The 27,727-nt window shown below is 37.6% G+C and overlaps 1 protein-coding gene across 3 annotated transcripts in view; it reads right to left on the minus strand.

Moving 5' to 3' along the window:
- The window catches only part of LOC150083673 (serine/threonine-protein phosphatase 2B catalytic subunit 2-like), a 341,700-nt gene that overhangs the window by 165,699 nt on the left and 148,274 nt on the right, over nucleotides 1–27,727 (minus strand). For all 3 annotated transcript variants that reach the window (XM_090378116.1, XM_090378115.1, XM_090378114.1), the window contains exon 6: nucleotides 5,951–6,090. In XM_090378116.1, coding sequence (XP_090234242.1) covers nucleotides 5,951–6,090 — 140 coding nt within the window. The remainder of the gene's footprint in view (nucleotides 1–5,950; nucleotides 6,091–27,727) is intronic.

Consider the following 27,727-nt stretch of genomic DNA (forward strand, 5'->3'; position numbering starts at 1 on the left):
TAGACTTTTCCATAGCTTGAGGCTTACGCCCTAAACGCTTTATAGTCTAAATACATCATACACCATCAGGCATCTCTCATATTGTGGAGTTATACTTCATAACTGTTTTGCCATCATTGCATCATTTGGGTAAACCCACCGAAGAAGTTTTTGAGTGGTGTGAGTTGAAGGAGTTACTGTCCCTTTCATTTTTCTACACCATTTCTTTTCCTCTTCCACTCCTACTATTACTTTCCCTCTACCTTTTTGCTTTTCTAATAGGGACAACTGGATAGTAGAGTTATTATCCCACACAAATTGTTACAAAATAGCCCTGAAACGGTGCTGTCTGGGTGGTGGTATCCATCTGAGAATAAGTAACATTAGTCTTCTCCTCAGGTGAAGCGTTACTTATTCTAATTAGTGCAATATCATGACAACTCGTTGTGAAGTATTCACAATGTGAGATATAACTTAAAACAATGCCGCTTTGCTAAAATTCTGTTCATTCAGATTTGACTATGTATTATTGATGCTTTCACACTATACTTATACATAGGAAGATTATAGCTTAAATAAATTCAAGGAAGAAATGGATAAACGTTTGGAGCAAATGGATAGGTGAAATGGGAAGTTTTTTTTTTTTTTTTTTGGCTGATGCTGTATATAAGCTTGCTTTCTTGAAACATATACTAATGCTAACTTCCTTGGTCACTGCATCATAGTAACCTATCAGACTGGTTAGACAAGCTTGTCCCTTGACAAATCCATGCTGTGATTGCAGAATAAGTGTATTCTTGTCCAGATGGTCCTGCATTACTTCTTTAATTAGTGACTCCTTTATTTTCTGTGGAACAGATTTTAAGCAACAGGACTGTAATTAGTCATGTTGCCATTTGATCTGTGTTTATGAATTGGGGATATATGTGCACTTCTTCAGTTGTTATTTAGGAGCATTAGCAACTAAGGCCACATTGCTCTGGGGGGGAGGGGATATGTGGTGGTCTAAACCATACAGATGCTGCATATTAGTATTAGTAGAGGCATTTGATGCAAGAAAGCAAGCTTATGCAGCATCAGCCAAAAAAAAAAAAAAAAAAAAAAACCACTTCCACTTCACCCCTCTGTTCGTTCAAAATACCTGTCCAGCTGAGCCTTAAACTTATTTAGGCTATCAACCTCCACTACAAGGGATGGAAGTCTGTTCCACCAACCAACCACCCGCTGGCTAAAGGCAAATTTCTGCACGTCTATCCTACATCTGTCTTTCCTCAATTTGAATTTATGCCCTCTCAGGTGATTATTCTGAGCTAGAGGAAGAATCCCATCAGCATTGAGCATGCTCAAACCATTCAAGACTTTATACACCTCTATCAGATCACCTCGCTGGTGCCTAGTCTCCAGACACTGTAATTTGCAAAACTTAAGCCTTTCTTCATAAGAGCACCCGTTTGTTCCATTCACTAATCTTGTTGCCCTTCTCTGTACTCGCTCCAGCAGCTCTACATCCTTCTTGAAATGAGGCCTCCAGATCTGTATACAGTACTCTAGGTGTGGCCTGACCATTGCCTTATACAATGGAATAATCACCTCCTTATCCCTGCTGGAAAAATTCCTGTATATCATTGACAATACTCCATGAGCTACTCTTGCAGCCCGTCTGCACTGCTCAGAGAACTTCATATCTGCCTGCACAACCACTCCCAAGTGCCTTTCATTCTCTACCACTGTCAGTGTAATACCACAGAGTTGATACGTTGCTCTGGGGTTGCTGTTTCCCATGTGTAGTACTTTACATTTGTCAATGTTAAACTTCATTTGCCACCTCTCAGCCCATCTGCTCAACCTTTCCAGATCCTGTTGCAGCAGCATAGTGTCAGTAGTGTCCTTGACAACCTGCCAACCTTTGTATCGTCTGCAAACTTGGACATTAAGCTTGATATACCATCATCAATATCATTTATAAATACAGAAAACAATAATGGACCCAATACTGAGCCCTGAGGGACTCCACTAATAACATTAGTCCACAATGAGCAGTGTCCATTGATTACCACTCTCTGTCTTCTCTCCCTCAACCACCCCTTTATCCATAGCAGCAATTTGCCTCCAATGTCACACTGCTCCAATTTGTGTAGCAGTCTTCCATGTGCAACAGTATCAAAAGCCTTTCTAAGATTCAAGTATATAATATCAAAGTTATTCCCTGCATCCAGTTCTTTTGTGACTGCATCATAGTATCCAATCAAGTTGGTCAGGCAAGACTTCCCCTTAACAAAACCGTGCTGTGTCTGAGCTATAACTGAAGTCTTGTCTAAATGATCCTGCAGTGCTTCTTTAACCAGTGCCTCCATTAATTTTCCTGGAACAGAAGTTAAGCTCACAGGTCTATAATTACTTGTGTCAGCCTTTGATCCTCCTTTGTGAATTGGGGTCACATTTGCACATTTCCAGTCTATGGGTACCTCCCCTGAGTTCAAGGAAGCTCTCATAATTATGGCTAAGGGTTTGCTTACTTCCTTTGCTGCCTCCTTTAATATAACTGGATAGATCCCATCCACCCCGGGTGCCTTTCTTGTGTTTATCTTCAACAGTTTCTCCTCCACTTTACTCCCAGTTATTTCAAGATTCTGTAGCTTACTGCTAGAGTTGAATACACCTCTGGCATTCCCCTTGCTGAATAACTCCTCATGTGTGAATGTCGATGCAAAATATTCATTTAGTTTGTTAGCTACCTGAGCAGGATCATCAACAGTTGACCCATCAATATCAAGTGGACCAATCTGATTCATCCCCTTCCTTCTAGAGTTTATATAAGTAAAGAACTCTTTGATGTTTTTCTTTGCATCCCTTGCCAAGGATTTCTCGTAATCTGCCTTCGCCTGCCTAACCTCCTTTGTAACTTGGTTGCATATCAACTTGTATCTATCATAGGCTTCTGTGTCATGTGTTAATTTGAAAGTATCCCATGCATTTTTCTTCTCTACCATATGCCTCATTAGTTCATCTAACATCCATTTTGGCCTAAACCTTGAACAATATTTCTTAGTTGGTATGTAAAGCCTAGTAGCTTCCAAGATATGTAAAGCCTAGTAGCGTCCAAATACGGAGGATGCAGAAAGGTCATTCCCTGACCTTTCTGCATCCTCCGTATTTGGTGGTCACAGGCTCGAACCCTGGTCTAATCAAAAAGCATGTGTTACTCAGTGCTGCTCCTGCCCACCTGGCTACGGATAACCTCCTTTGTGACTTGATTACAGACTAATTTATATCTACCATAGGCTTCTGCATGGGATGCATATAATTTATATGCATCTCATGCACTTTTCTTCTCTGCCACATGTCTCAATAGTTCATCTGACATCCAATTAGATCTAAGCCTCAAGCAGTATTTCTTTGTTGGTATGAAAAGCCTAGTAGCTTATCTGATTACTTCTCATTTAGAATTTGCTGTTGGTAACATCATTAATTGACCCACCACACACATTTCAAAACTATCTCAGACTTCTGTAGTCACCGTTACAAAAGCAAAACCCTTTCCCATTAACCTTGAAAGTAGTTATGTCTTTACCACACCAAGGACTCACATTTGGTGAGTATGGGCTTGGCACACCCAGGGTTCTGAGCTGGATGTCATCATTCTTCTCTTTCTTGGTGATTCCTTTCTACTTTTCTCTCTCTCTCTCTCTCTCTCTCTCTCTCTCTCTCAGGGTAGCTTAGGAATTTTTTTTTGGCTGGTGCAGAATAAGCCTCAGGCTTCCTTGTACTATATGGCTAATAATAATAATAATAATAATTAATAATTATGAAGGATTACTTCGAGAACAACACAGCACCATTCCACCAGGCCATAAGGAAGATAGATAAGTGGTATACCCCACTCAACCTAAGCGAGGAAATCCTTCCCACCCAGACAGTACAAGAAAAAAAGTTAGAAAGATGGACAAAGAGGACATTCCATGGCAGACACTACAATGACCTCCATCAAGATCACATCGATAACACTGCTTACAATGCATGGCTCACAAGCGGGACACTCTTCCCCGAGACTGAAGGATTCATGCTCGCCATCCAAGAACAGGTAATCAACACCAGACACTATAGAAAATACACTGCAAAGGAGCCCGGAATGTCAGATGACACATGTCGACGATGCCACCTGGGCTCAGAAATGATCCAACATATCACCGCGGAGTGCAAGGTGATCACCAAGACTGAGTACATTCATAGACACAACCAGGTAGCCAGGATAATACATCAGAAGCTAGCGAGGAAATACCAGTTGTCCAAAGAAAGTGTACCATACTACAAGTATGAACCCCAGGCAGTACTAGAGACCTGAACCCACAAGCTGTACTGGGACCGTGCCATAATAACTGATAAGACCATCTCGCACAACAGACCGGACATAACCCTTGTGGACAAGATGGAAAAGGCTACCTACCTATCTGATTGACAAAGCGGTGCCGAACATTAGCAATGTCCAGAAAACCCATGAGGAAAAAATTAGGAAGTACACGAACCTGAGACATGAGATAAAGGAGATGTGGCATATGCAAGAAGTATCAACGATCCCAATCATCATGTCAACCACCGGTATGGTATGGTACCTAAGACTCTACATAGCAGCCTAGCAGCAATAGGTCTCCCAGAGAACACCTACAAGGAACTCCAGAAAGTCGCAATCCTGAACACCTGTAGGATAGTCAGAGATTTCCTCGACCGATAGTAACACCAGACATTACAACCACCCTGTGTACTTGGAAGCAGTACCCATCATGGAGTGGAATCCCCCAATCAGGGAGAAATAATATAAGAGCAACAACAATAATAATAATAATTAAATTCCACATTAGTACAATGTGATCGCTGGCACCCAGTGGCTTTTACTCGCAGATTCTTAATACATGCAGTCATTCTTAATTATGACAAATTCTGATTTGTTGGCCCACTTTATTTTCCTATAACACATTCCTACTCTCAATTTTGTTTTTACCATGCTTATATCACACCAAACTGAGTCAACAACTGGATGCACTGCCTTAGATTTAATATTCATATTATCTAAAAGCATAATCCCTCCACCTTTTTTTTTTTTTTTTGTTAGTTGTTGGCACATCGGCTTCTGTGGCCATAATGCACTGCCCAAGGTTTTTGCACTACTCTGATCCAAGCCTGAGGCAGGATTCCCTCCACCTTTCCTGTCCTGTCCTGTCTGTCCTTACTGTATGCACTGTACTTCCCATATTCAAATTCAGCATTACTTATGTCTGAGTGATGCCATGTCTCCGCTATTCTGACAATGTCTGCATTTGACGACTTAATCAGTATTTCAAATTCATCAAATTTATTTACAATGCTCCTAGCATTAGTGTACATACAAGTATACATGCACATATTCTTACTCTTAGTTACCCTAACCCAGCCCACGTATTCATTTTTTCCATGAGGACCCAGAGCAGAGCCTGAAATCCCAGACACCTTGCTCTCCTCGCTGCTGCATGTACCAATAGTAGCAATGTAAGAATCACTTTTACCTCTGTCTGCTACTCTAGTTAAGCTATTAGTCTGTATATCTTCCCCCAAGCTAGCAGTTTTCTGACCCACCTATACAGATTATTTAAGTGTAAGCCATCCCTGTACAAGCAGTCTTTCCTGTTAACAAGCACAGTCTATGCTGAGAAAAATTTTACCCCATGAGCCTTGCACATTCTCTCCAGGGCCAAATTGATTGATAAGGTTCTCAACATATACTCCCTCCCATTGTGTCTTGGCAGAATTGCAGACACTTTCAAATTCAATCCTAACTCTCAACTTTTTTGCAAATATTGAAATCGGGTGATTACAATTTTAAAATATAAATTGTTATTAAACAGCTTTTAATTTTACCAAAAACTTCATATACAGAATATTTATGACTATGTACATTTCAAATATGTTATTAAATATATGAAAGCATTAACAAACTCACCTGTAAAAATATGAGCAACCTCTAACACTATTATGACTAAAGTGTTCGGCATTTTTCTCTGTACCAAAATCTTCCAGAGGATCTGACCACAGCAAGTCACACATTGGACCAAATGCTGGAGGTTCTTTAAATCTGTCCAACTAGTCAACATAAAAGCAAAAGAATCACTAAGGAGGAAACAGTACAAACAGAAAAATACACTGATTATAGCTACCTTGAAATTAAGGTCTATGAACACAAAACATTTCATTACATTATAAATATGTGCAGGTGATGTCCCTTTTTATCTGAATTTTCCCGAAAGAATTTTAGAGCAGAGTGATCACACGAACGACCAATAAAAATAATTCCTACATAAGATTGTCTTTTTCCCATGATTTCACAAAAACAGAAGTGGCTTTTATGACTGCATTTTGATCAATATTATTTTTGTTGCTGTCTTCATTCTCAGATGTTTAAGCAGTTCCCCCCACCATCCCTTCAGAGGGCCACTTCATTATTATCCAAAAATGTTAGTAGCTATCCCAGAAGCCATCAGAATCCACACATACATCAGCCAATTTATCACCTTTCTGATTCTTTTCTTGTGCCAATACAATAATTCTAGCTGAAAATTTTCCTTAGTGAAAAAAAAAAGTGACAAAGGGAGGAAGCTTCATTTTCTGCTAATATGTGCACATCAACATTACACTGCTACTTCTCAGTTCCAGTGAAAGATAAAAATGAATTTATTCAAATTCTTTTTCTCTGGAATGCCAAACTGTTCACTCTATATTATTTGATAGTATATAACAAAGCTATGGTGCTCAATACGTTCTATGTTGATATCAATGTTTGTAGAAGAATAAGAGAAATTTACCTCAATATGATACGTAAAACACTTCTATATGATACTCTCCAGAAATTAAAACGCAAACAATTAAAAAAAATCTAAAATCTTACATTACAGTAAGAAATAATTAAAAATCAAATGAACACAATTAAATTTAACACAATTAAAAATTAAGTAAAAATAATTTAACGAAAAAAACTGCAAAACAATTTTGCTTCCTGAAGCCGACGATGCTTTTCAAATGTATGTTGTGATTACAGGAATGAAAATTACCGAATAGGGGTGAGTATGGAACTTAAATAGGGATTATTTGTCTTCACGCATGCACATAAAGGATGAGTCGGAGATTAGATGTGGCCGGCGAACGTTAACAGAATTCTCATGTAATTTAATTTCAATGGTTTCTGCAATTAATAGTTTCGTATAATTACATTGGACACTGTTTTTCATTAACGGCAGGAAAGGCTAATTCTGACACTGCTGAATGAGAAGCATGAACTGAGGTTGCATAATAATTAACACAAAAATTCAGAGGAAACCGTGTAGAACCCTGATAAGACGAGCGCAATCACAGCAAGAAATGTATACTAGGTCATTTATTTGTGTTGCAAATGAGGAAAGGACTGAGTGATGGTTCAGTATAGTGTGTAATTTCCGTATTGGCCTAGCTACAATTTTAAATTCAGTATCTTTAAAGAATCTGTTACTTCTGTTGTGCCACTGTTCAACGTATGGGACAGAAATAAAGTATTTTTTGATATTACTATTGTTGTTTGGTGTATTTTTTTTTTTTTTTGTATTCTATCCTTAACTTGTACCCTAATTCTGTCTACAGTAGCAAGTGGGTAACCCCTGTTTAAGAATCTGTTAGTTAATATTTGTATTTCTGAGCCCAAAGAAGATTCCATCGTTGAATATTCATAAGCATTGAGAAATTGATTACAAATAATCGATCTTTTGTAGGTGAACGGGTGATAGCTGTTATAATGCAGAAGCATACCGGTGTTTGTAGGTTTATGATAGATGTTAAATTGGATTTTATTTGCATCCTGAGAGCGTGAAATTTAGAAAATTTAATGACTTAGCATCCGTATTCTCCCTCTCCAATGTAAATTTGAGTCTAGAATGAATATTATTAAATGAAAGTAAAATGTCTCAATAGTGCTACTATCGGTAATGACTTGAACATCATCTAAATACCTCCCGTAGTATGTGATACGGGGTAGAAAAAGCATCAAATGCGTAAGTCCAATCGTTGAGAGATAGATCTCCGATATTAGGCAGCTCAGGCCCAATATCGGAGATCTTATTCCGTCACTCTTATTCTTTTACAAAAAAATTTAATTAAAAATTCAAATATTTTTTTTGCCAGAGTCAATTTAAATCATAAAATTTCGGGCATAAAGCAACTAGCACTTGCCACATCACGTAATGTAGTTAAAACTTGTCTTAAAATCTCGGTATTCTAATAAACAAAAATACCTTTCCCAGGTTGGGAAACTTCGCAACAAATTAAAAAATTATCCACATCCAAAAGATTGGTCTGTATTGAAGACCTCCATAGCTTTGCAACTTGAAGCACAGGCCACAGAAATAAAAAACAGGCACACTAACAAATGGAATACATTATCACAGGTATTAAGACAGGTTCATACGAGTTCAAACACATGCTCGTGAGCTTTTGGCCAAGCACATATGGGTTTGTTGCCAATCCCCCCACAGGTGTACAACATGCTATCATACAATCAGAATGCATCAGCTAGTGCTCAAACACTCCCTCGCCCAACATGTAATGTACCTTCATATCAACAGGTTACAAATCTTTCCTCGTATATGTTATCGCAGGACCAAATTCACTTTTATCAAGCAAGAAAAATAGTTTTTCAAAATTTACGTTAAACTTTAATTGATTTTTAATTAATTTTTTTAAATTATTTTTTTGAATTTTAATTAATTTTGAATTGTGTTCAATTGATTTTTTACTGTAATCATTTTTCGTTAATCTTTTATTCGTTTTAATTTCTGTAGAGTATCATACAGAAGTGTTCTACATATCAAATTGAGGTAAATTCTCTTATTCTTCTACAAATATTCTACATTACAAAAATTTGCATCAACTTGAAGTTCTTTGTTTTTGAAAGGTAATATATGCTGATGGAAACAATTTTCTCATAGAAAGCAAAAAGTTTGGCATAGAGTTCTCACTCTGAATAATAAAGACTTTCATTTCTCAACGTCCCAATCCTTTACTGGCCTAAACCAGTAGACAGAGGCATCAATTTCATACAATTGAGTGAACAAAGCCCTTGTATAAATTATGTAATTTTATAACCTAAAAATAGGCAAGAAATAATTCAAAACTACAGTGGGGCCCCCAATATCTGATGGTAATTGGTTCCACAAAACCCACTGTATATTGAAAATATTGTAAGTTGAAACCAACAATACATTAATTTCTTGTAATTCGTTCTAAACTCTTGGCAGGCTACCCCAACTACATATAAAATAGGTATTTCTTACATGTTATACGGGGTAGAAAAAGTGTCAAATGTATAAGTTTGCCGGATTGAACTTATACACTCAAGATTTTTACATTAAAACTGAGTGTTTTATAAAGATTATTTAATAAATAGTTATAAAACATCTTAAAATAATGAAAAAAAATTTTTTTTTTAAATTAGAATTTACCTTAGACTTGAAGTGTAGGGCTGATGAAATCAATAGTGACGTGGTGGTGGTGGAGGAATTAGATCAGACGTCAGGTGCCTTTTCAGTCTTTAGTCTTTTGCTGCTACTGCCAAAGAAACTGTCCAAAGTGGACTGTTTCTGATGACATTTTTATAGCTTCCTGAAGTAAGAAATGATTTTGTTTCCATTTTGCACATCATGAGTTCAGTGTTTTCAATGTCGGAGCGTTTTTTTTTTTACCACTTCTCTTAAATGCTCCCAACAAGAAATGACAGTCTTCAACCTACACTTTTGGGGGTCTTCTTCCTCTCGAGTGCCACTCTTCATAATTTTCTCAAACTCTTGTAGCTCATGCCCATGAGTGTCAATAAGGTCCTCTACATCCTCCAGACCCACTGATTTACCAAGAGTGACAATATCATTTGTCAAATTGCCATCATCTTCAAATCAGTCAAAGTTATGGATAATTAAAGGTCAGATGTTTTTCCAGGCTGAATTAGCATTAGTAGAGGCATTTGATACAAGAAAGCAAGCTTATGCAGCATCAGCTGAAAAAAAAAAAACAAAAAAAAAACCCACTTTACCCCTCTGTTCATTAGAAATACCTGTCCAGCTGAGCCTTAAACTTATTTAGGCTATCAACTTCCACGACAAGGGATGGAAGTCTGTTCCACCAACCAACCACCCTCTGGCTAAAGGCAAATTTCCACACGTCTATCCTACATCTGTCTTTCCTCAATTTGAATTTATGCCCTCTCAGGTGATTATTCTGAGCAAGAGGAAGAATCCCATCAGCATTGAGCATGCTCAAACCATTCAAGGCTTTATACACCTCTATCACATCACCTCGCTGGTGCCTAGTCTCCAGACACTGTAATTTGCAGAACTTAAGCCTTTCTTCGTAAGAGCACCCTTGTTCCATTCACTAATCTTGTTGCCCGTCTCTGTACTCGTTCCAGCAGCTCTACATCCTTCTTGAAATGAGGCCTCCAGGCCTGTATACAGTACTCTAGGTGTGGCCTGACCATTGCCTTCTACAAGGGAATAATGACCTCCTTATCCCTGCTAGAAAAATTCCTATATATCATTGACAATACACCATGAGCTACTCTTGCATCCCGTCTGCACTGCTCAGAGAACTTCATATCTGCCTGCACAACCACCCCCAGGTCCCTTTCATTCTCTACCACTGTCAAGTAGTACCACAGAGTTGATACATTGCCCTGGGGTTGCTGTTTCCCCATATGTAGTACTTTACATTTGTCAATGTTAAACTAAATTTGCCACCTCTCAGCCCATCTGCTCAACCTTTCCAGATCCTGTTGCAGCAGCATAGTGTCAGTAGTGTCCTTGACAACCCTGCCAACCTTTGTATCATCTGCAAACTTGGACATTAAGCTTGATATACCATCATCAATATCATTTATAAATACAGAAAACAATAATGGACCCAATACTGAACGCTGAGGGACTCCACTAATAACATTAGTCCACGATGAGCAGTGTCCATTGATTACCACTCTCTGTCTTCTCCCCCTCAACCACCCCTTTATCCATAGCAGCATTTTGCCTCCAATTCCATACTGCTCCAATTTGTGCAGCAGTCTTCCGTGTGCAACAGTATCAAAAGCCTTTCTAAGATCCAAGTATATAATATCAAAGTTATTCCCTGCATCCAGTTCTTTTGTGACTGCATCATAGTATCCAATCAAATTGGTCAGGCAAGACTTCCCCTTAACAAAACCATGCTGTGTCCAAGCTATAACTGAAGTCTTGTCTAGATTATCCTGCAGTGCTTCTTTAACCAGTGCCTCCATTAATTTTCCGGGAACAGAAGTTAAACTCACAGGTCTATAATTACTTGTGTCAGCCTTTGATCCTCCTTTGTGAATTGGAATCACATTTGCACATCTTCAGTCCATGGGTACCTCCCCTGAGTCCAAGGAAGCTCTCATAATTATGGCTAAGGGTTTGCTTACTTCTTTTGCTGCCTCCTTTAATATAACTGGAAAGATCCCATCCACCCCAGGTTCCTTTCTTGTGTTTATCTGCAACAATTTCTCCTCTACTTTACTCTCAGTTATTACAAGATTCTCTAGCTTACTGCCAGAGTTGAATATACCTCTGGCATTCCCCTCGCTGAATAACTCCTCATGTGTGAATGTCGATGCAAAATATTCATTTAGTTTGCTAGCTACCTGAGCAGGATCATCAACAGCTGACCCATTGATATCAAGTGGACCAATCTGATTCATCCCCTTTCTTCTAGAGTTTACATAAGTAAAGAACTCTTTGCTGTTTTTCTTTGCATCAATTGCCAAATATTTCTCGTAATCTGCTTTCGCCTGCCTAACCTCCTTTGTAACTTGGTTACAGATCAACTTGTATCTATCAGAGGCTTCTGTGTGTTAATTTGTATGTATCCCATGCATTTTTCTTCTCTGCCATATGTCTCATTAGTTCATCTGACATCCATTTAGGCCTAAATCTTGAGCAATATTTCTTAGTTGGTATGTAAAGCCTAGTAGCTTCCAAGATAAGTTCTTTGAATGCTTCCCATTTTGAATTTGCTGTTGGTAACATCATCAGTTGGTCCCACTGTATAGAATTTAAATACTGCATCAGTCCATCGTAGTGCCTTTACGAAAGCAATAACCCTTCCCTTTACCCCTAATGGTAGTTACCTCTTTGAGTACATCCCACTTCAGCACACTGTGATCACTGCCACCTAGTGGTTCATTTATCTGCAGATTCTTAATGCATGAAGAATCACTACTGATAATCAAATCAAGAGTATTACTCCCTCTAGTTGCCTCCCGAACATGCTGATGTAGAAAACAATCATCCAATAAATCCACAAAAGCCTTGCTAGTGTGTGAGTTACCAGCCCCCAAATTCCAGTCAATATCTGGGAAATTAAAATCTCCCATTATAAGACTCTCTGATTTACTGGCCCACTCTATTTCCCTGTACAGTTTCTTATTATACTCATCAGAGTCATTAGGTCTATAGCACACTCCTACTCTCAATTTTGATCTCCCAATGCTTATGTCACACCAAACTGACTCGACACTGCACTGTCCAGCGATGTCCACTGGCTTCACTTCCTTGGATTTTATGTATTTCTTAACTAATAGCATAACCCCTCCTCCCTTCCTATCCTGTCTATCCTTTCTGTAGACATTGTACTCCCCAAATTCCAGTTCTGCATTCCTTATATCTGTGTGACACCATGTCTCTGAAATCCCAACAATATCTGCCTTTGATGTTTCTGGTAGAAGCATCATTCCAAGAACTTACGATTAGCCTCACACAGTCCAGTATGTTATACTTTGACCTCCAAAAATCTTTGAGGGTGAGAGAAATTTCAACAGAGATTGCTGCAAAGCAACTCGCAAACATTTTCTTGAAGTTTGCAATCACTTGCTGATCCACTGGTTGAAGAACAGGAGTGGTAATGGGTGGCAAAAATTTGACTCGCACAAAGTGAAATTGTGCCTCAAGAGATTAGACAAGGTCAGAATCATGGCCTGACGCATTAGCCAGCAGGAGCAGTGCCTTCGTAGGAAGCTTATTTTTCTCAAGATAACTCTTCACTGAAGGACAAAAAACTTCAAGCAGCCATTCATTGAAGACATATCTTATAAACCAGCCCTTCTTATTGCTGTGCCAAAACACTCCCAGCATGCCTTTGCTGATTTTTTTTTTTTTTTTTAAATACTCTGGTGATGTTAGAGTGATACACCAGCAAAGGGCTTCAGCTTAAAATCTCCAGAGATATTGGCACTCAACGGGAGAGTGAACCTATCTTCCACAGGCTTATGTCTAGGTAAACTAGCCTCACCCTTAGTGATGAACATTCTCCTGGGCATTCGCTTCCAGAAGAGGCCGGTTTCGTATAATTAACAAAAATACACTCTGCTTACACATTGGACAAGCACATCAAACAGAAGGTAAAGAAATTGTTTGAAGTACTGTAACACATAGGAATGTTGTGTTGAACAAATATGCTAATTGGTTGAGAATAATCGTACTTTGTTTGTTGTTTTGTTTTTTATGAGCATTAGCAACTAAGGCCATATTGCTCCAGGGATATGCGGTGATCATTCCCTGACCTTTCCACATCCTCTGTATTTGGTGGGCATGGGCTCGAACCCCGGTCTAATCAAGAAGCATGTGCTATGCACTGCTGCTCCTGCTCACCTGGCTACGGAGGCGCCTATAATCATACAAATGATGTTCTGCGTGTCACGCATCTGAAAATTTCCACCAATGCATTGTTTCAGCTATATCGGAAAGCCATCAGTTCCTGCAAATATCGGTCCTTAAAATAAAAGATCATGTGGAAGGTAAATCGGTTCCTGAGAATATCGGATATCGATGTCATTGGAAGTCGAGGCCCCACTGTATTGCCTACTCGATACTATTCTTTATTTTAACATAAATTATGTAATTTTATAACTTAAAAATAGGCAAGAAATAATTCAAAATTATTGACTACTAGATACCATTCTTTATTTTAACACTACAGTGAGCACTGCCATATCTATGAATACTGAATTTTTTATATCAAAATTGTCTTTTTAAATGCAAAAAAATTACATTTAGATGTAATTTTTTATGCATAAACCATATGGAATGCTTTATATATAAGTGCAGTTGCTTGTATAATGGGACTAACTTATGGAATTTGGTCATGAACAAATGAAATCTCATTCATAAACTTTTATTTCATTTCATTTCAAATAAAAGGAGCATCACATGTACCAAGCACCAAGGAGCAGCACTTTACCAATTCGAAATTGCTTAATTTGAAATACAGTGCAACCTCAATATACTATACCTGGTTATACCCCAGTTTCAGATATTAATGAGTATGATCCTGTCCCTCAGGAGAGAAATAAAAAACAAATGCAGTCTGAATATAATATAGGAACATAATGAACATAATATACTAAGAATGAAAGAATGCTATTCTACCTGAAATATGATTTCTTAAACAGCAGTTGTTGCTTTTTTGCATACAGACTAAATAATAACAAATAAACATTATATAAAACACGAGGAAGAAATAACAAAAAGATATACAGGGGTTGGTGAAAATATTGTATATTTGAACTGAAGTTTTACAGCCTTCAACAGCAGATTTTGGAAGTTTTTACACTGGGAAGGAAGAGCACAGGACATATTTACCTCCATAGAGTGACTTGATGGTGGGTACAAAGAGAGAGGAAGACTGTGATTGGCAGTTGGACATCTGTGGGTGCTGTATACTCTCAATAGTAACTATTTCCTGGAGTCAGACATATGGAATTATGGAAGTCAGAAATATGTGAAACATTATCACAGCCTTAAGAGAATTGACTCTGGCTTGTCTTTTTTAAATATGCAGTGATCTATGAAGGATGACTAGGGATTAAATGGACAGTCCTTGGTTCAGCTGGCCAGCTGTTAGCTGTCTAGCAAGAAGTTACTCTGGATGTGGAAGGAGGAGAGAAGAGGGAAGGGAAATGATGTGAAGGATCTGAAGAAAATGGGGTCAGAGGCATTTCCTACAGTGGCATCTGAGGTTATAGAAGAGGGAAAACCAAAAGAGAGGGGATTGTGAACCACCAATGTTTCTGTTGATGTTGGTACCTGTGCTGTGTTGAATGGACCAGGACTTCTATGAGCTCTCTCTGGCAACAATTATGTAAAACCTGGAGGATCCTTAGGATTCTTAAGGTTGAAGGTACCGTTCATGCAGATACAGTGAAATTTGTCACTCTGTCCTTGCCCCAACCAAGCCGTCTCAAAATGTTCAGGTATGTAGGTGCCAAGAATAAATGCTACATCGGGAAAATTGCCCAATGTAGCATTTACCACACTGACAATTCACTTGGTACTTGGTAGACAGAACCACACACACTCCCAAGGGGAGCAGAGTATGTCAGATGTTCCCAGTATCTGGTAAAGCTTGTGGTTGCCTGTAAAATATACATTTATGTTGTGCTGTTTCGCTATTTTTAAGTTGGATTCCCCCACTGCTAGTTGGTACGGAAATGTGAAATGGTAGAGGTCTTGAAGTTTCCCTGATATGAGGGTGGGGTGCCAAACTCTAGCAGATAACTGTTCAGGTGGAGAATGTTTCTGACCCAGTAAAGTTAGAGGACTATAAAGATTCAGTGCCTTCAGGGTCAAGTCCTTAGCTAATCCATCCATGATGCTGGGAGATGTTTGTAAATAAATACAGGTAGCCCTCGATTTATGCCGAGGTTAGTTTCCTGAGAGGACAGGAGTAAATGGAACCCTTTATATAATGGAGTCAAATCAGAAATCACAGGGTTAGGTTCCAGGCACCAAAAATTTTACCTACCACTTTACATTGATTGTTTTTTTTTTTTTTTTTTTTTGTTTTTTTTTATTAGCATTCTTCATAATTGTAGTAATAGTCGATGGAGGCATATTCATAGCCCTACACACATCAGGGTGGCTTTCACCAGATTCCATCCTCCAAATATTGCACTATGATTCGATGAACTTCTTTTACCAGACATGGCGTCTCTTTATTTTATTAAATTAAAAACTATAACACGATTGGCAAAAACTGCACATGGATATCACTGTTATTATTATTTTATTTATTAATAGCACAATAAATAAAAATGTTAGCATAATAAATTTCCAACACATGTAAATAGCATAAAGAACAACCAACTGAATACTTCACTGCATGGACCTTTACCACCCACATCCATAAGTGGCTATTTTGAGGGTGGAAATCTTTCTCGTCTCTGATACGGATTCGCTAATTGCTGATCAGCTCAGATTGTCCTAAATCACGTGAACAGTGAATGATACATAGCACAGTATGATGCCGATAAATTTTAACTGACAATTTTAAACTTTCAATTTATAAAAAAATTGCAAAAAAAAAAAAAAAAAAAAATAGTATTGTGGTTAGTGATCAGCACTATTGCAAATCAGACCAGTGAAAAATGATGGCTACCTGTACAGAATAATGTGAATATGGTGTGTTGATGTAAACAGCCACCCTCCTTTATCTCTCATGATGAGTACACCAAAGAAAGGTTAGTGTTGTGCTGTCTGACTTTTCTTTTTTGAAACAGACAAGCCAGTGTCAATCAGCAAAATGCTGCTTTCTCTTGAGGCCATGATGGTATTGCAATTGGTCTGACTCCAGAAAATTATTACTGTTGAGCGTATACAGCTCCCACAAACATCTGACTTGCACCAATCACAGTCTTCCTCTACTTTTGTAGCTACCACCAAGTCACTCCTAGGTGAATGCATCTTGTGCACTTCTTTCTCAGTCTAAAAAAAAAGAAAAAAGAATTCAAGCAAACACATACAGTATTCTCCCACCCCCTTACTTTCCTTTTGCTAATTCTTTTTTCTTTTTTTTTTAAACTGATGTTTATTATTAACTTTTGTTTATTACTCAGAACTATGTGCAAAAAAAGTGGCAACTGCAATTCAATAAATCATTTAGAATTCATTAAGAGCAGTGTTCTTTTTATTCTTAGTATAAAATGCAGTTTATGGAAAAATACAAATTTCACAATTGACATTAGAGAAATTGGTTAATAGGCTAAAGACAAATTGTAACATAAAGGAAAGTCTCGTGAGAATAAACATTGTAAAGACAAAGGTAACAAGAATGGCAAGATAGAGGTGCAAGTTAATATTGAAATAGGAGGAGTGGGAGGGGGGGGGAGAGAGAGAGAGAGAGAGAGAGAGAGAGAGAGAGAGAGAGAGAGAGAAAGAGAGAAAGAGAGAGAGAACAGAACAGGTAAGTTGAGTATAGGTATTTGGGAAGCCTAATGGTGGAAGCAAAGTACACCAGAGAAATAAGAATAAGAACAGCAATGGGTAAAAAAAAGCTTTTGAGAAACAAGGAAGATTACATTGAAATAGGAATTGATTTAAGGAAAAGATTGGCATGATGTTTGGTATGTAATGTGGTACTTAATGGAGCAGAGACACAAAAAAATAAAAATAGAAGATATTAGAAGATTCAAAGTTTTGAAACAGGTGAGATGGCACATTCGGTTCCAGCATGAATCAATTACTAAACAGTCATGCAGCACCATGCCCATTACTTTTGGAACTTCTCTCATAAACTCAAAAGCAGACATGGTACATAAATCAAGCATACTAAACAGTAATACAGAAATTAATAATAGTTCTAATAATAGCCACAAATTCTGAAAGTGAAAATACTACAAACTGATGTTCAATCTAAACAGGATGTGATACATAAATAAGATATACTAAATAATACACGTCTAAAAATATATATAAATTCATACACCGACCATTGAATAAAATTTAAAATTTAATATGACTACAATCTTTACACAAAAATATTTACAATAAACTATGGTGGAATGCTAAAAACTGTAATAGAAGATCATTTACAATAAAATTTGCTAAAATATAAAACATTAAAAGTGCTAAAAACCTGAAGCTTTTGGGAGCGTCAGCTCCCTTCTTCAACAGTGATACGACTTCCTGCAACATCTCCTTAAGTAGCAGGCTCACGGTACCTCCACACGTGGTATTTCTCCACGTGGTTCAATCGGCACATGGTCAGAACTGGAAGCGGAAATGTCTCGGGAACGTGGCAAAGAAAATCGTTCATCCGACCTTAATATAATTGTTTCAAAGATAGGATTAATACGTATACCTCTATCTCTACTGATGGTATTCCTACTGGATGAACTAATCCGTAAACCCTCGAGCCATTTACGCTCCCAGTATCCATGTGCACGATCCAAAATAATAGCGTCCTCCGGGGAGATTTGATGCTGCTTCTCCCAAAAATGTTCGGCCACAGCAGACTTCTTGTATTCAGCGGTTCTTATGGCACTTAAATGTTCCCCCAGACGATCCCTGAGCCGTCGTTTTGTTTCCCCCACATAACACTCCCCACAATCCGGGCATTCTATTCTATAAACCACTCCACTACTATTGGTAGCAATGTTTCTTCTAGACACCTAGTTCTTATTAGAAGGTTAGTCTCGGATAAAGTTGTTAGGGTAGCAGAGTCATATAGACAAAGACAAATTATGAAGTTTAATAGGTTGGTGAGTGAAAATGTGGTACAGCGATATGATAATAGCACCCATTTTATACATAATTTGAGTAATAGACAGCTCACGAAAGAACAGGAGGCAGTCCTTAGTTTAGGCCCCAAGTTCACTCTGGTGTCTTCGAAACCCCCCATTGTGGAGATAGCAATGGGTATTGAACGGGCCATTAATAAGTTTCCTGAGCCTTTAGCTAATGAAATCCGGGTGAAGTCAGCTGCAGTGTTGAGTCAGGTGAGGAAGGCACCCCCAAATCTCAGCCTTAGTCAAAAGAGAGCTCTAGAGGAATTGAGAAGAGACAAAGGAATAGTTGTTTTACCAGCGGACAAAGGGAGATCAACGGTGGTCCTGAATACAGAAGATTATAATAAGAAGGCATTGGATCTTCTGCAAGATAATAATACTTATAAGGTGATCCAGAGGAACCCGTTGGTGGGGCTGTAACGGCGAGTCAATAAACTGGTACAATCCTGGTTGAATACGGAGAAGATTTCCAAGGAGACTTACTGGTCATTACACACTACAGGTAGTCAACTCCCGCGATTCTATGGACTGCCAAAAATTCATAAGGCAGAAGTGCCCTTGAGACCTATAGTTTCATTTATAGGGAGTCCTTCCTATGCGCTATCAGGGTACTTGGCTAAATTAATTGCACCCATAGTGGGGCAGTCCGAATATGTTGTTAAAGACAGTAGAGAGTTTGTGAATTTTGTGGGGAATTTGACTATAAATGATGATGAGAGCATGATCTCTTTTGACGTTATATCTTTATTTACATGTATTCCTATTAGTAATGCAGTATATTGTGTAAAAATGGCATTGACCAGGGATGCCTCCCTTGGTAATAGATCACTTCTCGGTGTGGAAGACATTTGCACCGGGGTAGAATTATATCTAGCTAGTACTACCATGTTGTTTCAAGGAACTATGTATAAGCAGGTTCGCGGTACTGCCATGGGTTCACCCATTAGTGCCACCGTGGCCAATTTGGCCATGGAGGAGTTGGAAAGTAGGGTTTTTAGTGGGTGTTCGTTTCCTATTAGGAATTGGAGAAGATATGTTGATGATACCTTTGCCCGGGTCCAGAAGGGGAGGGAGGATGATGCCGTTTGCTGGCTTAATAGCTTCTCCCAATTTATACAATTCACCTCAGAGGTGGAAACGGGTGGTACCCTGTCATTTTTGGATGTATTGATCTCCAGGGTGGGTTTTAGACTTAAGACGTCAGTTTTTAAAAAACCCATGTGTAGAGGTCAATACACCCATTTCAATTCAGCACAAGCTGGACAATATAAGAATAGTGTAGCAAAAGCTTTATTTGACAGAGTAAGATCACACTGTACCACTTCTGAGGATAAAGAAAAAGAAATTAATCGTGTCATGGCAGAACTTAGAAAGTGCGGATACCCCCAGAGGATCCTGGATAGATATAGTAGAGGAGTGTCAGAACGTAGGGAGTCGTTTGTTCCGGTAGCCACCGCATACATCCCCTACTATCCGGGCCTTACTGAACATCTGGCAAGAATTTTACGGGATTATGGGACACGCTGTGTACAGCTTCCTGGGCGGAGGCTGTGCACAGCTGTGTCTCAGGTCAAAGACCGCATACCAAAAGATCTTAGTAGTGGAGTGGTTTATAGAATAGAATGCCCGGATTGTGGGGAGTGTTATGTGGGGGAAACAAAACGACGGCTCAGGGATCATCTGGGGGAACATTTAAGTGCCATAAGAACCGCTGAATACAACAAGTCTGCTGTGGCCGAACATTTTTGGGAGAAGCAGCATCAAATCTCCCCGGAGGACGCTATTATTTTGGATCGTGCACATGGATACTGGGAGAGTAAATGGCTCGAGGGTTTACGGATTAGTTCATCCAGTAGGAATACCATCAATAGAGATAGAGGTATACGTATTAATCCTATCTTTGAAACAATTATATTAAGGTCGGATGAACGATTTTCTTTGCCACGTTCCCGAGACATTTCTGCTTCCAGTTCTGACCATGTGCCGATTGAACCACATGGAGAAATACCACGTGTGGAGGTACCGTGAGCCTGCTACTTAAGGAGATGTTGCAGGAAGTCATATCACTGTTGAAGAAGGGAGCTGACGCTCCCGAAAGCTTCAGGTTTTTAGCGCTTTTAATGTTTTATATTTTAGCAAATTTTATTGTAAATGATCTTTTATTACAGTTTTTAGCATTCCGCAATAGTTTATTGTAAATATTTTTGTGTAAAGATTGTAGTCATATTAAATTTTAAATTTTATTCAATGGTCGGTGTATGAATTTATATATATTTTTATACATGTGTTTTACCGACCTCAGAGGCCTCTTTCAGGATATTGGAAATAATACACAGTAGATACAATCTAACAACTTGTTACATACGACAACATATAAGGTGTGGCAATAAAGTTCTCAGACTGGTGTTGTTACAGTCATGTTTAATGAGTAAAAATAAATGGAAGTGGTATGTTGTGGTTCAAACTTCCTACAACAGATGGTGGTACAGAGACTGCTCAGTAAGCTGACAGGCTACAAGTAACAACTAGTTTCATTAGTAGCATTAACATACCATGTCACAATTTTGCAATGACACAACAAATATCAAATTTTGCTTTAAACTGGAAAAATCCACAACAGAAATGTATGAAATATTACAAACTGTTCATGGTAATGAAACATTAAGTCATACCATTGTTCTGAATTGTATAAGCAGTTCAAAGACAGAAAGACACAAGGATGTTCACAATGACCCAAGAAGTGGGCATCAGTCAACTTCTTGAAATAAATAAATAAAAAATAAATTTTCTGTTTATACTCCGGCACGACAACCAAGTCAGTAGAGTTTACAATAAATCGTCAATACAAATATTTATCGTATTTAGTAGTCACGGGCTTGAACCCCGGTCCACTCAAGGAACGCGTGCTATGCACTCTCGCTCCTGACCACTGGGCTACGTCACAGAGTTACAAAAGTTCAGGAAATTCTGGTAAAAGATCATCATTTGACCCTCAGAATGATGGACGATGAGTTGGATATAAATAAGGAGAAAATTTATCAAATTCTGCATGAAGATTTATGGAAAAGGAAGGTCTGTGTAAAATTTTTGCCACACAGCCTCAGAGATGAGCAGAAGCAACAGACTTACTTCAATCAGACTTGTCAAGCCAATCCTAATTTCCTCAACTGTATTGTCACTGGAGGTGAATGTTGGGTGTTCCAGTACAACCCAGAGAAGAAGCATCAGAGCATGCAGTGGACTTCGAAATCATCACAGAGACCCAAAACGTTTTGTTTAGAGAAGTCTAGGATCAAGGCGACACTGATCAAATTTTTTGACAAGGTGTAATTCACAAGAAATTTTTACCTGAGTGGGGGAGAGTCAATGCTATATTCTAAATGCAGGTACCTCAAAGACCACTGAAGAGCATTTCACAGGTGAGGCTGCAATTTCAAGAGAAAGGCTGATTCTTGTTGCACGACAATGCATCCACCCATTCTGCACTTGTTATGAAGACATTTCTGATAAAACATGGCATTGTGCAGATCAACCATCCACCATACTTTTGCAATCTAGCACTGATGGACTTCTTCCTCTTTCCCAAGGTAAAAACTGTACTCAGAGGAAAGAGATTTCAGGATGTTGAGGGCACAAAGAAAACGTAACCACCAAACTGAACATCATCTCTTTGGATGCCTTTGTTGACTCTTTTCAGAAACTTTTAGAATGGTGTTATAAATGCATTCAACTAGGTGGTGATTACTTTGAATAAAAATAAAATCATTTTTGGGCCCCTTCACTTTGTGTTCCTTTTATTGCACCAGTCTGGGAACTTTACTGCCACACCTCATATGTTAAATAAGAAACACAAGTGCTGTAACCAACTAGTGAATACTATACAAACGTGAAGTACTTGTTTATGAAACCCAGTTGTTTTCTAGTGGAATTATTTTTAAATTTTGATATAGGATTATTCTTGATGAGGGGTTTACGTGATATATAACACTACAGAAAAGCCTTTCATGAGATGAATTTTATCTGTTTATGTCATGATGATGACCTAAATGGGAATGAAATATAAGGTATATCTTAAACATACAACATGGAAAGAAAAGATCCTAGCCACTTGGGCAGGACTTACCCAGGGTGTTGCCTGTACTGGCAAGGGAACAGACTCAGAAGAGCAACCTTGTACAAACTGGCTCACAATAAGTGGCTCCACATCTTTGACAATTGATATAAAAACCACTCAGAACAGCTCCATAGAAATCCCCTTGTATTTGCAATTCTACAGTACCCATTCTTTCTGCAGAGAGGAACAGAACAACTTTCTCCAGCCAAGGTGAAATTGAATGTGTAAATCATCAGAAACTTAATTTTCCACAGGAAGAACTGAAGTGCAGATTTGTAAGGTATGGCCTAATTTGCTTATGGTTAGAAATGCTCCATATACATGTGGTAGTTCCCAATATTAATATGCTGCGGAAGCAACAATTTCCCAGCATAATCAGTTATGGAAAATTCCTTATAATTCAGATATTCTGCATCATCTTACTTCTTCATGAAGAATATTTTTTGACTATCTTTTTACCCCCACCCCCCAATATCATTCAAGGTGCACACTGATCATGCCTAAACATGTGTCTGTAGGCACATGCTTACCTAGCTATTTAAATATGCGTGCACCTTACTATTTTCTGAAGTTGAGGAGACATTGTTGAAAGCTTCTTGCTTTGTATTTCATCATTTTTAATGCTCGTATCTATATTTTTACAGGTATATTCTGCTTATTTATTTAATAAAGTTTTATTTAATTAGTATTTAGCCAGTTGCTGCAAGAATTCTTATATGATTATAACTGACATCTCACTTTTTTTCCAGTATAGTCCTACATTACTAGTTTTTATCCTACATTACTGATCTAAATTTGTTATCATATTCATAGCTGCCCCAACCTCTAAATCCCTAATACTATGGAAAAAATATATTTCATAAATTTAATTGTGAGTTCAGTAGACCACTTATCCATTTTAATACATCAAACATGCCTTTCTTTTTTCCTTATTACCAACACTGAAGCATTTGTTACTAGTGATCCTAAGATTTTAACTTTGGATACTTTGTGATATAGCACCCAACTGAGTGACATGACATCAATTTCAAGAGCTCAATTAAATAATTCTACCAAAATATCCAATATTAAAAACTTACTACATTTATACAAATATTTCTCAGTCTTATGATATCAAATTCAATAGTAATAGAATGATGTATAGAGTCAGCTAAACTTAAGTCAGCCGACCGGGCTAGCCGAGTGGGTAAAGTACCTGCCCGGCAACCCAAAGGTCGCGGGTTCGATTCCCGCCTCGGGCTTGGATCAAAGTACTGCAAAAACCTTGGGAGGTGCAATATGGCCACAGAAGCCGATGCGCCAATAACTACCAAATCAAAAAAAAAAAAAAAAAACTTAAGTCACAAATATAACTCAAATATGTGTTGTCAGTCCCATAAATAAATTGTAAAAGATTGCCTGATCATTTATGCAAATGGAACATTTCTGATGATGTAAGATTACCAGTTCAGAAAATTCTTTTCCCCTTTTATATTTGAATCTATGAAGGTGGAAACTGCTTTCTATTTTGGAATAAAAAAAATTTTTTTTTCAAGTTAATTTGCAAATAACCTCTATTTTATTGTTAATGAGAACACTTTCAGTGTAACAAAAAAAAAAGATGTACGAGATGCAGTCCAGAAATAACCTGCTTATTTCTTGTAAAATTGTTACACAGTATGAGGCTTGTCTAATTCATTCTCTTTTCTATGTAGTCCCCCTCCTGTCCATACACAGCTGCCATGTCTAAGCATAGTTCTTATGAACCGTGAAGTTATAAAACCCCATGTAAAGTGAGAATCCTTTGGGAGGTGTGTGTTGTGCTCACTGGTATACTGTTGTTCCATGCAGAGCATCTTTCTGTTTGTTATATAGCCAGAAGTCCAACAAAGACAGATCTGGTTCTGGAGAAATTCCAGCTCTCCAAATGTGGAAGTGTTTCAATTTCCCACATCACACAGAAATTCCATGACAATACTGACCTTGTGAGGCAGTGCATTGTATTGATGCAAAATAAGATTGCCTGTTGCCAGATGGGAAAGGGTCTACACAACCTGAAACAAAAGCTGGTTTTGGTAATATTAACCAGTTATTGTAATACCTTTTGGAACAGCATGTTGTAGGATCAACCCTTCCTGATCCTAAAAATCACATAAATCATCTTGTTAGCTAATTCAGCTATCTGAAATTTTTTGGTTGTGGAGACATGTTTCAATTATTTGGATTGCCTTTTGTCCCTGCATTGTGAAAAGGGACAAATGACTCATATAATGACTGCCCTGCACACTGGAAATACTATATGACATGTCACAGTATGTATCCAATCAAACATGCTTTTTCTCAGCATCAACTTCCACAGAAGCACACAACTTTAACACCTCTAAATCTTATGAATGCAGAGCTGTTCCATAAGAAAGATCTCTCTGCACAGATGTCCTCAACTGTACTTCAAAATCAGTTTCTTCACACAAGCAACATTTCCAGATTATTGCGACAGGCAAGATTCTCTAGGCCACAGTTCGTCTGAAAAGTTTGTCTGCCATTTGCATTCATGGAGCCATGAATGCAAAATCACCCTTAAGTGCAGCATAGAAACAGAAGATCTTAATCACAAACCAGGTTACATACTAAAATTCTCTCACAAAAGAGCTTGTTTGTTTATTTGGTTTTTATGAGCATTAGCAACTAAGGCCATATTGCTCCGGGAATATGTGGTGGTCATTCCCTGACCTTTCTGCATCCTCCATATTTGGTGGTGACGGGCTCGAACCCCGGTCTAATCAAGAAGCGTGTGCTACACACTGCTGCTCCTGCCCACCTGGCTACAGAGGCGCCTTCACAAAAGAGCAACATCTCAAGAATTTAACAAATGCCATATCTTAAAATAGACTGTCTCATCACGATAACACATTTACCATTTTTCAACAGCATGGCCAATTAGTTCAGCAGTTACAAGTTATCCAAAGTACTAATATCAATATAAGTTAGTCAACATATTTCAAATTAGAATCTTGTTTTAGTGGGCAAAAAAAAAAAATGGTTTTGTAAAAAGGTCATTTTAACTTATTCATCTAGAAATAATGCATATGTGAGGGGAGAGAAACAGTAATTAAACCACATGAAATTAAGTTTAAACAAACTGTGTTAATTAGAAAGTCAGAGATTATATGTGAGTACATCTTGCTTCCCATTGCAGTTTATTTAATTATCAAAAGACAAATGTTTCTAGGTTCTACACTGATGTCATCAAGTTGAGAACCAACATAGAATACCAGTGTATGGATATACATTTATTAACTTTGTTAACAAGTTAGTCGAGTGAGCAATCAAGCTCCAGTATTCTATGCCATTTTCTGGCTGTTGAAAATTTAGAATTCAATATAAATTCAGAAACTTGGCCTTTTAATAGATAGGTAAATTGTGGTTAGAAGCAAGGCCTAAGGCCTACTCATATGTAATCTGCAACTCAAATTAAACAATACTTAATTTCATGTGGTGTTTAATTAGTGTTTCCTTCATAGCTACATTATCTCTTAATTACAATTTTACACTACACAGGAATGAATAATATTGTTTGTCTTATTTAGTGTCAAGTAAAACTGTTATTATGCCTAATACACTGATTTTACATCTTACCTTAATAGAAATTTCCCTTCAAGCATAATTACAGTTATATTTTTAATGGTGATTTGAATCAAAAATCAAATTTTGATAATGTTAAAAATTAATATTATTTCAATTTCTAAAAGATTATAAACCAAACTACACTGCAATATTGCTCAACAAAATGATTTAAATATGTTAAACAATATGACTCTTTGAATTGTTAATGTGGCATTTGTTATTAAACATATTATTTAAAACAATTAGATATAACTACTTTGTACGTGTTCAAATGTGGCATTTCCTTATTTCTTCTATTCTTCTAGACACTTTTTTTTTTTTTTTTTCATTTTAGCCCAAATGATAACAAACTGCACAGTTCAGAAAGTGCCATTATACTTCCAGACCTCATTGTTTCTTTAAGGTCATGCTATCATATAGTGTTTTAACAATTACTCAGCTATTGACAATTAACAGTTGTGTGATATAACCTTGACTAACTTAAAACCAAGAAAAGGCTGCACCTCTTTCTCTAATGGGGATGTTTTTAGTTTATTAATTATAATTTCAATTTGTCTTCTGTATTAATTTCAAATTTAAATTTAAATTTTAGTCTGTTCTCTAAAGCTTCAATGCAAAGAATTAGAGTAAAGGAGGCTAGTTTTGTATACATTATGGAGCTTTATGCTGCTTCTTCAATTCGAAAATTGTAGATCTCTTATTAAAGTACCATTTATAACTGACACAATATAATAGGGTAACTTAATTTAATTTATTAATAAGCTTTATGCTGCTTATTAATTAATTAGTTTTATTAATGACCCTAAAAGTAACTGCTATAAAATATTATAGCAGTTTAAGGCAGTAGTTATTCTGGGAATAAACTAAGGTTATTTCTACCAAGACAATGCCGAACTGAATTACCTCACATTCATTACCTATATAAAAGACTACAACATTTAAAGCTATTATAATTCATGGTTTACCGAATGCAATAAAAAACAGGAGCAAATGCAGCTATCCCTACAAATCATCTTTAGAAGAGTTCGGTTACAATCTGTTGCATTTTTAGGTCTGTACTTGTGGATAAATGCTTTGACATGAACAATGTGGTCCTCTGCTTTATGCTCATCTTGATGACCATCATCTTGCATTATTGATAACAAATTTATAGTGAATTTGTGGGTACATTGTCTTTGGCATGCAAAAATCAAATAATGCTTTACACTTCAATACCTGTCCATGTTTCTATTACTGCTACTATATTTGCATTGATGCAAAGTGCACATGAATATACCGAGCACACTCTTTGCAATTGCATGTACTGTTACTCCACTACCATGGCTTGCTATTTTGCGAAGCCAATTCAGAAGAACAGTGCCCATGGAAGTATCTGTAGAAAAGGCATGGAGTAGAAACAGTACTTCTATGAGACAGAGAGTGGA

This window comes from Mastigoproctus giganteus, chromosome 7 (genome assembly GCF_048544385.1).
Source record: "Mastigoproctus giganteus isolate SK-2022 chromosome 7, ASM4854438v1, whole genome shotgun sequence".
Taxonomy (NCBI): domain Eukaryota; kingdom Metazoa; phylum Arthropoda; class Arachnida; order Uropygi; family Thelyphonidae; genus Mastigoproctus; species Mastigoproctus giganteus.